Source organism: Notothenia coriiceps, unplaced genomic scaffold (assembly GCF_000735185.1).
Source record: "Notothenia coriiceps isolate Sejong01 unplaced genomic scaffold, NC01 NC01_scaffold00003414, whole genome shotgun sequence".
NCBI classification, from domain to species: domain Eukaryota; kingdom Metazoa; phylum Chordata; class Actinopteri; order Perciformes; family Nototheniidae; genus Notothenia; species Notothenia coriiceps.
In genome coordinates, this window is record NW_011336115.1 from 49,342 (window position 1) to 59,631 (window position 10,290).

The 10,290-nt window shown below is 38.7% G+C and overlaps 1 protein-coding gene across 1 annotated transcript in view; it reads right to left on the reverse strand.

Annotated features, from left to right (window-relative positions):
* The window catches only part of LOC104941497 (piezo-type mechanosensitive ion channel component 2), a 55,587-nt gene that overhangs the window by 33,949 nt on the left and 11,348 nt on the right, over positions 1 to 10,290 (reverse strand). The window contains exons 3-15 of the mRNA XM_010766602.1: positions 8,106 to 8,207; positions 7,869 to 7,914; positions 7,452 to 7,611; positions 7,149 to 7,362; positions 6,392 to 6,605; positions 5,725 to 5,890; positions 5,197 to 5,295; positions 4,690 to 4,822; positions 4,427 to 4,581; positions 3,364 to 3,630; positions 2,283 to 2,385; positions 1,964 to 2,085; positions 1,808 to 1,867 (exon numbers count right to left, since the gene is read on the reverse strand). Of these exons, the coding sequence (XP_010764904.1) occupies positions 1,808 to 1,867; positions 1,964 to 2,085; positions 2,283 to 2,385; positions 3,364 to 3,630; positions 4,427 to 4,581; positions 4,690 to 4,822; positions 5,197 to 5,295; positions 5,725 to 5,890; positions 6,392 to 6,605; positions 7,149 to 7,362; positions 7,452 to 7,611; positions 7,869 to 7,914; positions 8,106 to 8,207 (1,841 nt within the window). The remainder of the gene's footprint in view (positions 1 to 1,807; positions 1,868 to 1,963; positions 2,086 to 2,282; positions 2,386 to 3,363; positions 3,631 to 4,426; positions 4,582 to 4,689; positions 4,823 to 5,196; positions 5,296 to 5,724; positions 5,891 to 6,391; positions 6,606 to 7,148; positions 7,363 to 7,451; positions 7,612 to 7,868; positions 7,915 to 8,105; positions 8,208 to 10,290) is intronic.

Here is a 10,290-nt window from a genome sequence, read left to right on the forward strand (position 1 = left end):
GAAGGAGTTGGGACCAGCTATCCAGGCCAGTCTCTATAGACTTTCCAAGGGGTAAAAATGCTGCTGCTGGAGTACTGACTGGAAGTATTGCTGATATCATATACCATCCTCTTAAAATACTCAGCAATATCAGTCTCAGGAAGAAAGGTGTTTTAACGCTTATTAAAAGAAAAACATTCTTGTTCTCAGGAGGGGACATTGACAGAGGACTACTGGAAAAGTACACAGTAGGCCTAAGTACTTCATAGTACTTGTGGGGGTAGTTTCACTAGTACTGAGTCCAACAGGATCAATCTCACGAAGAACTAATGACAACAAAAAAGCATTCCCTCATCAAACTTAGCAGAAGTGGCTTGATTTTGTTCTCAGCAGGGGACTTTGACAGAGTATTTCTCAAAAAATACACAGTAAAAGTACTTCAATGTATTGTAAGTAGTAGGCTAATACAAAGTCAAACAGTATCAATTTCATTAAGAAGTAATGGTAAAATTATATTTGTATCATTCATCAAAGATAGCAGAAAAACATGCATTATGGAGGGGACTATGACAGAGGATTACTCACAAAGTACACAGTAGAAGTACTTCATTTTATTTCTGGTAGAAGTCAAACTAGAACCGAGTCCAACAGTGTCAGTTTCCTTAAGAACTTGTGGTAACAAATATTTGTATCACTAGTGCTTTTTATCATCTGGCTCATTTTTGTTAGTTGCAGTCGGTTCCACTACTTCTATTACTATATTGTTGGCAAATGCAGTTTTGTAGAAATAAAATATTTCCTAAATGAAACTGTCCTCAACATCTTGAGTAACTGGGTGAGGATTTCTGAAAAGACTCATTGCTGTTACATTCTTTTAATGTTTTTTTCCATTATATTGGAGAAAAGACAGACATCTCTACAAACAAAATCTCCATCTATCTCTGCAACTTACATTAACACAATCTAGATTGATAAATAGCACTGAAGGTAAGATAATAAAAATGTAGTTTTGAACTGTCCCTTTAACCTCATTATTGAACTACAGCTTACTGCTACAGTCATTGTAATTTAGTTCTCCTTTTCGTATTCAACAACAACCAAAGTTACTCAATCAGAACTCAAGCTAAATGTTTCCGTCTCCTAAACATCAACATAATAACAGTGTTTCCTATATCCCTTTCATCCCACTCTGCAGTATTTAAAACACCAAGGTGTTGCTGATGTTGTCCGAACAGATACATGATGTTGTTATGTCTTACGTCGCCTCAACAGCCATTAGGCCTTCCTGTAAGTGCCGACGTGATTTTAAAAGGTCAGCAGAAACATAAGATGGGGGAGGAAAAAAACTGTAAAATAGAAGCAAAAAAGACTGTGTACGTGTTTATAAGTCATAATCAATACTTTTAACTGTAAAATAGCATCCATGAGCGGCACAGAGTTTATATAAGGGCAAGTGTTTTCATGCACAAACAACAGCTGAATGGTTCACTGATGATAATTCAGGATCCAACACATTACAGTGTAAACTGACCCTGAAATTATAGTAGCTTTGTGTGTTACGCAACAATGACTCGGCTATAAAAGCAGATTTCCTCTCCATTTATTAAGGCCTGCCGTCTCAATATCAAATTTACACCCCCTTTTAGTCCGAGAATAAATGCATTTACACACGAAGGTCAAGCAAACAGGTCATTGCTATACGAGATGTTCTATGAGTTATAGCTTCGATGCAATATCTTGATGACTAAAGTCACTTTACTTCATTACAAAAGACAGACAGATTAAATGTTGGCTGTGTATTAGCAGCCAAATGACTGAAATCACTTACATGGTAGAGGACAACACAGAAGAGGAAGAGGACAATGTAGAGGATCTTGTAGACAACCACCTAAGCAAGTGAAACAGGGTCATAATTAGGTGCATTTAAATACAATAAAAGAGAGGACGTCCTGCATTCTCAGGGTTTAAGAGTGTCAGTAAATACCTTTCCAGAGAAGCTGATCACAAAGAACATGGAGCAGCAGAAGAGGATCCAGTATTTCACCAGCGTCCCTTTCACTCCTGAGATCAGCATCGCTGCCAGAGGTGATGGCGGAGTTTCCTCCTCTGATAAAAAGAAAAGAAGGATGAGCAGGGACAGGAAATAATTAACCAACAGGAAGAGAATGAGAAAAAGTGAGACATTTTTTTATTTGAGTCAAATTGAATTCAGTCTCAAACATTTCAAGAGACTGAAGACTCCAAATGAAATATTATTTTCTAAAATTCAAGCCGGTAATCAAAGCAGTTCAAAAATATATTACCTGACACGACTTCATCAAGAGATTCGGCCTTTAAGCTCTGCTCCTCCTGTCTCTCCTTTAGCTGCTGACGAAACATCAACCAGAAGCTGAAACTGTAGAAGACCTGCGGCACCAAAAGTGTATCATGAGTACAAAACACACAGTTTTACAATTTGCTTTTGTAAACATAGTTATGTTATAAACAGTTGTTGTTTTACTATCAAGAAATGGGTTACAGATATAAATCTAAGACTCTGCTTGGTGATTTAAAAAAAAAAGCTTGATGACAAAGACAGATTAGGTTGAACTCAGGTTGAACTACATTAACAGGTGGAAAATGTGTCGGACGTGTTAAGGGCTGATCGATTTGCATAGATGCTAAGAAGATAAAATTATGCCTTCATGTGTCATCTTCTTTAATGATCCTGAGTTACCAATTTTCTCAAACCGCTTCCTATAAGCAATAAGATGAAACCATGCTGGTTAACTCCACATGGGAGATTTCGTTTTTTTCTGTATCCTCAGTGTTCTTGGGAAGACATGGCAGCATTATTCCAAGAACCAATCTTATTTTTAAGAAACATTTTTTTAGAGATGTATCAGATACCAAATGATGATATATTATTCTAGATTAAGCTATGCAGCAGTACAAAAAATGATGTTGAAATTGATGAACACATGAATCCTATAAAAATCACAATCAACTAGCATAATATTATTGTGAAACAGGCCATTTAGCATAATAAGTACTTTTAATATTGATACTTAAGTATATTTTGTTAATACTTTTGTACTTTAACTAAGAGTTTGAAAGCAGGACTTCCTTGTGACAGATTATTTTTACACTGTACTGAATGTACATATCTGAGTAACCTTCTTCTACCATATAAAACGTACAATATTGATTGACAAAATGTAATGAATTACAAGTTTAAAGAAGGATACAACAGAAACAAAAAAGTATACCTTTGCTCGAAATTTAACCTATTTGTTAAAACAACAACTTAAGTTCTTAAAAAAAAAAAGCACGAGAAAGCTTTCGTTATAAATATCTCCATGATCTCATAACGTTTTCAATTAAGTTAATGGTATTTTGTTGTACCTTTGCTCCCAGGTGGACACAGGGCGCAGGATGGTAGCTGTTCAGGTCGAAGTCGGTGATGACGGCCTTCGGCAGGCCGGGGTACAGCTCGGCCCGGTCGAGCCGCAGGCCGCTGAGGAAGCCCAGAAGCAGTAGCGCGGTGCCGTACACCGCCAGGAAGGGCGCCGACAGCATGGCGTAGCGCCGGCGGTCCCGCATCATCCAGATAATACAGGACCACACCAGCAGGGCGAAGGTCAGCCAGCTGTTGTAGGTGATACTCCACACCTAAACATACACATGTTTGATAATGTGACATTGTACCATTGAAAAAGCTTTTCAAATATATATGTGCCTTTCTTATATTTTATGTTAGCTTGTTCAGGTGGCAGTTAACTGCAGCTAACTTTAGCTAGCTACTAAGCTAATTTGACCTTTCTTGCTAAACATATCATTCTAACGTTAAAGACCATATTTGCGCTGTTTTTAAATGTATTCGTCGGTTTTTGTCTCGAAAAAGCAAGATGGTAAGCAAACAACATGACAATATCAGTTATATTGTTTTAAATCCTTTGAATTAATGCTAGCTATCACAGCTAATGCTATCATGGTGTGCTAACTTAATTAGCCCAATAAGGTACTAAGCAAGCTAATCTTTACTCACTCAAAAGGTAAATCTTTCACTCAAAGAAAATGAATAACCAACTATTATATAATACCTTAATTGTTTAAGGAATTTTTCTATATGATAATACATTTTACCTTTTTTTGGGATTTTGGAAAACAAAACATTTGAAGAAATTAACTTTGGCTTTGGGAAATGTTCTTTCACTACAATCATTTAATTTAAAAATAATTGTGGAATCAATCAATAGTGTAAAGAAAATCAAATGTACTACACATTTAAGTTGCAGGGGTCTTTTGTAATAGATTTTACAACATGTTATACTTATCTGTACCAACTTCTTTGGTCAATCCCTTTTACTACTCTAACATATGAATCCTCTTTATTTTATGTTATCTCCACGTCACTGAGCCAACCTATTCTAGAAAAATATTGCCTTTTTTAGATAAGGTGGTTTACCATCATGATAATGAGTGCGCTGACATAGCTGTGTTTTTGCACCAGGCGTCCAAAGATGACCAGACCACTTGGGCCTGAGGGGGGAGGCAAGGTCTCTGTTTGGGTTTTCAAGTCCATTTCAGACTTCTCCTCCATTTCTCCCTCTCCTTCTGTCTCTGGCACAAGAGAGGTAGAAGTAAAGAAATAAAAAGATTAGTAAACAGATTAAGCAGACTAATACATATATTGATAAGGTTTTTATGAGATTTAAGTGTGATGATTACCATGTGACGGGGAGCCTTTGCCTTCATACTGTGGTGGAGGGTAACAGTTTGTGTACCCTGCCACGTCTAACAGAGAGCACAGATCATTTCTATGGACATCTTGCCAGGAACTCCCTGGTATTAAAATAATTGGCTGCAGAAAGAGAGCACATCATACCGTACATTTAGTCCAATATTCACATGGCCCACCTTATAATCAGTCAAAAACACGATAAACCTTGAACTCTAGGGTTACAAATAAAATGACTAACCTCATCAGGAAGATAGGTTTCCTCATCCGTGCTACTCAAAAGCTGAAAATTCAGAAAATCTTAGAGTGATTTTATATTTATTGTATAATGGCAATTTTGAAATTCTGACTTGTGTTTCAGCACGAAGTGAAATAGTAGTAAAACTATGACTTCTGTCCCAATGTGTAGCTGATACTATCCAGAACACCTAAAAATGTGGACAACAGTAGAATACTGATCACTGAAATAATAAAACACATCAATTTTTGTGGGTTACCTCCTGCTTATCTCCTGTGATGTAGATGACCCGGGAGAAGCTGGGAGGATCCTCTGGACTTCCTGCTGGACTTTCATACTCCTCATCATCCACAACATCCTGAGAAACACAGCTCTATTTGATAAGCCTGTCACGTGAGGTAAATTTGTCTCAGTGCTTGTATGTGCCTGTATGTTTAACGCTAAACAGAACTTTTGTAACATTTCCAGTAGTAGCCGTGGCAATAGTAGGAGTAGTAGTATTCTGTATTGTCAACCCTCCAGCATTAGCCTTTCAAAGTTGGAGGTGGGCCAAACAGTTCCCAGGGATGCTTGATAAATGGATGATAGAATAGCTTTAATGTGTGTACAATGTGTACAATGTGTGTTTGGTTAAAGAGATAATTCACAGGAGTAGATTTCTGCCTTTTTTTTTACGTTTTCCCACTTAAACCAGAGTCTGAAACAAACAAGTGCCTCAGGAACACCAACGTCACACTCACACACAATATAACAAAACATAATTCCCGCAAATACCACTTGTACAAACCTCCTCTGTGATGTGGACCCATTTGTGCAGCAGAGCCACCAGAGTGTAGTAGAGCAGCAGCAGAACCAAAGGGTTGATAAAGTCTGGCCAGCTGACATGTGGGTGCAGACCGAGCATGTGCGGGTCAGAACTGTTGGTTCGGATCACTCCTGTCATACCAAACAACCTGCCACAGGAAGAGTGGGACGATTGCAGGATAGAGAAAGAGAGATAGAGGGAGAAATACTTTGTGGTTATACAAATATATTGTAGTCAAACTTTAAGGAGAATGCTAACCTGGAGGTAAACCAACCAGGAAGAAGGTAAAGGACAATTTAAATAAAGCCATTAAATAAAGGTCTATATCTGAATAATTTTTGCCTGGCAACAATATTTGCTTTTTTCTCATCTCCCCACGCAATAAAATATCACATAAGCAAAAAAAAGAACAAAAAAAGCATCAATGAAGTCCATGATATATTAACAGGTGCGGGTGTATTGTCAAAATTGATAAACAGATGACCTGATTCTGATGTAGATACACCTTCCATTGAAATATTTACCTGACTAATTCCCAGAAAACCTTGAAGCATATTTGGTTTATTTATTAGTTTATAGTTTATTTATTTAATAATAAAAGCAGTCCAATATACATCAGTTTAGTCCCACTCTTTTATCCCTACTGTACCTGGCATAGACGTCGTCCGGGGGGATCAGCTGCTGCGACAGAGGCAACTGGTAGAGGTAGAGAGCCAGCAGGTGTCCTCCGCTGAAGATGGCCAACATCACACACAGAGAGCTGAAGAGCAGCATGCTGATGGAGCGGCTGAACACCCACCACCACACCAGCCCCAGAAACGCTCCGAAATACATCCCTGAGGTGAGGGATGGTAGCATGATACCTACACAAACACACACACACACACACACACACACACACACACACACACACACACACACACACACACACACACACACACACACACACACACACACACACAGTATGTCAAGCCAAGTAAAACAACAAAAATAGACAAAACATCCTAAGACACTTCAGGCAACAGCATTTTTTCATTATCGGAGTCTATATTTCCTTATTAATGGAGTGATACAAAGATATATCCAACATTCCCTCTGCATAAACCTTTCACTCTAATATGTCAACAAAATAAAAAAATTACCCTGGCTTTATCCAACACCAGTATTTCAGTTTTTGCAAATTCGTAGTTACTTAGTAAGATTATACCTCATGAATATTTAAAAAATATCAGCAATGTTTTATTCAAATAAATAAATACAAATAAAATGATTTCTTCATGTAAGTAATCAAGTGAGTAAGTTTCTTGGTAATATCTATTAGTTAAAGTATTAACCTGATTCAGCTGTAGTGTCTCCCCTGAATACTACCATACTCCTGCATGCTCACACAAGCTACTGTAATGTACCTGCCAGTCCGAGAAGTAAAGTCACCACCACTTTCCCCGCCGTGTTCATGATCGCTGACAGCAGCAGCCTCAGTGCGGCTGCAAACACTATCAGCTTCTGGACAAACTGGGGCGGGCCCGTCTGAACCGGCACCGTAGTCTCATCTGAGCTGTCGAAGGACGAGCCCTCCGTGTCACTTCCATCCTCAGACTCTGATTCAGAGGTTTCCACTTCCTGCCAGACCCACGAAACAATCAGATTTATATCGATGTGCTTTCTAACGCATTGTGGAGTTACAACAATCGATGAGTTTGAACGATTACCTCAGGGTTTGAAGGCGGTATTCCGTTCTCATGCAGACTAACTTGGGGCAAAGAGCGTAGAAGTTTTCTGCACAGCCTCAATATGAAGAGGGAAGAGAAGAGGAGGCCCAGGTCCGGGGCCAAGAGACGCACAATGTTCCCAGCATCCACCGAGCTGAATCTGAAAACACACAAGCATTATCATAGGTTTCTTCATAAATCTCCATTCAACAGAATGGTTTGAATGGAGATATGATTGCACATTTTAAGAGACTTTTTTCAATGTTGCAAAAGATACTTATTTGGAACATATGAATGCATTCTAAAATGCTTTGAAGTAATGTCAAGTAAATGTTATTCAAAGTCTTCTGCATAGTTAAAACTGCATAAACAATGATATGATCACTGAAAATATGAAGGTCAAGTGTGTTTCCATACCTTATAATGCCCAAATGGTAGAGGACATCTTCCCAGTGGCCACTAACTGTAAAAAAAAAAATGGTCATCATTATTTTCAACTAGTTTTCTTGTTCCTTAATGTTGAGATTCTTACATAACAAGGGGGAAAGTTTCAGTTTATTAATCTCCTTGTTCTTTTTTCAACCTAATATACTTGAAGTCCACTCACAGGATTTTTGAAAATGTAATCTGTGAAGTTTCCCGAGTTTTTTTTACCTTGCGGGGGGATGTAGGCGAAGGGGATCTGCATGAAGCACTGCAGGGTCAGGAGGGTCAAACTAGTGCAGATGATCAGCCGCAAGAACTGACCCGTTTTACCTGAATAATTAAGCAAAGGAAAGAAACCAGAGTTAGTTTAATCTTCAGCTACTTTTATCTCTTTATCTTGTGAAACTTCTTTCCTATTTCCTAGAAATTATATTTATTCTCTTGCCTAAATGGTCCACACATGCACATTAATTGATGGACCCTGTACTTATTTTCAAGACATTTTTTAGAAAAATATTTCTCAGAAACACTAGGCAGTATTTTAAATTGAACCAGTCCTGTCTTTTGTGAGCACTTTTACAATCAATAAGCCAGCTAAAGGGAGAGATGTGAGTCTGGGTAAGCGTTATTGAGGTGGAATATTAAAGCAGATGTTTCTTACAAATTATCTTTTTAAGGATTAGTCATAAAAAAAATGCTGCCGTAAGTGCAGGAAACTGGACCACAGCCCTAGCCTTGGGGGCTGTTACCCTCTACCTTAATGATTTGGTGGATTTTATCATTGATCCTGTAGTGGAAAAAAACCTCCTGGTTTCATATTTGGCTTGGCCCCAAACAACTGTTGTTTTGTTATTGTAAGTTATTTTGAAGTTGGCAATGCTACAGTGACTTCCTATTACATAGGTGATTGCTTCTGAATGAACTGCGCTTGACATTTTGAAACAACACCTTTAGACATTACCAGGAGCGGATCTACCGGGGTGGCATGGGGTGGCAACTGCCACCCTAAAAAATAGCCTTGCCACCCCAGCTGCCACCCCAGTTGGCATCTTTGTTTTGAAAAAAAAAGTTGTGGCTAATCGGACATTTATGAGAGAACGTCTCTAATGTCCGAGTGCAAGTGAATGCAGCACTAGACGTACGTCTTGTAACCCCTCCTAAACAATGGCGCGAGCGTTGAAATATGATTAGCGGCGATTTCATTTGAACGGGACGGCGCAAAACGAGAAGCATTCGGACCCGAGTACTGAAGGAATGAAGTATTTGCGGTCTACAATGACAGAGAAGAGACTGTCAGGTTGGCTGTACTCAGCATTGAATCAAAACGCACTAAAGCTGTTGATCTTAATCAGTTTGTGAGGCCTTTTGCTGAACAAGATGGTAATCGTCGCATTCAGCTGTAATAGACATGTCAACTTGATGCTCTGCTCACGGATGAGCATACAAAACTGTTAAGATGATGACCGTACGTGTGTAAATATATGTTTTTCTTTGTGGGGGTCTGCCCCCAAAAAACTGTTTTAGGTCCTGAGAAAGTCAAATAAGACGGTGTGTAAAACTACACTGCCCAGCCAAAAAAAAGTACCCACTTTGATTGAACTAGGCCAGTAGGTAAGGGCTTTCCACTGGATAATAACTGAAGTATAAAAGAATGCATGACTGAAGTGATGGAGAGTAGAGACCATGTTTGAAGGCAAACAAAAAGAGGAAATAACAGTTCAAGCAAATCCCCCTCTCAGATTCCACAGCAACCAGAAGAACATAAATACTGGCTGGTGATTTGATTAATCAGCTTTGTGATGGAATGCAAAATGCACAGTGCATTTCCTTAGCTGTGGATGAGTCCACTGACACCACTGACAATGCTCAGTTGCTGGTGTTTGTGAGTTTTTATGATGAGGCAAAGGGGGAGTTTGTTGAAGATGTGTTGGGCCTGACGAACCTCAGTGGATACACAAGGGGGAAGACATTTATAAAGCAACAATGGGAATGCTGAATGAAAGAATGTGCGGCTGCCTTTATTCATAACTGCTCACACTGCGACTCTGAGGGATCAAGCACAGACACAATAACAATGAAAACTGCTGCATACAGATTATTTTTCTTATTGCAACCCTGTGTTAAGAATCTTGTTGCAATTGTTTAAAGGTTTGAATGACCGTAATAAACGGACCTTTGTCTTATTAAAACATTTCTTTGGACCTTTAAGATTTGTATTTGAGTACCCCTGTTTTATATTATACTTGCACTGCTTACCGTTTTCATACTTTATATATCTTAGCATATTCATACACACTGTTAATACTGCTCACAGGCTGCTGTGTATATCTAGTGTATTCATACACACTGTTAATTCTGCTCACAGGCTGCTGTGTGTATCTAGTGTATTCATACCCCTCACTGTTTATTCATC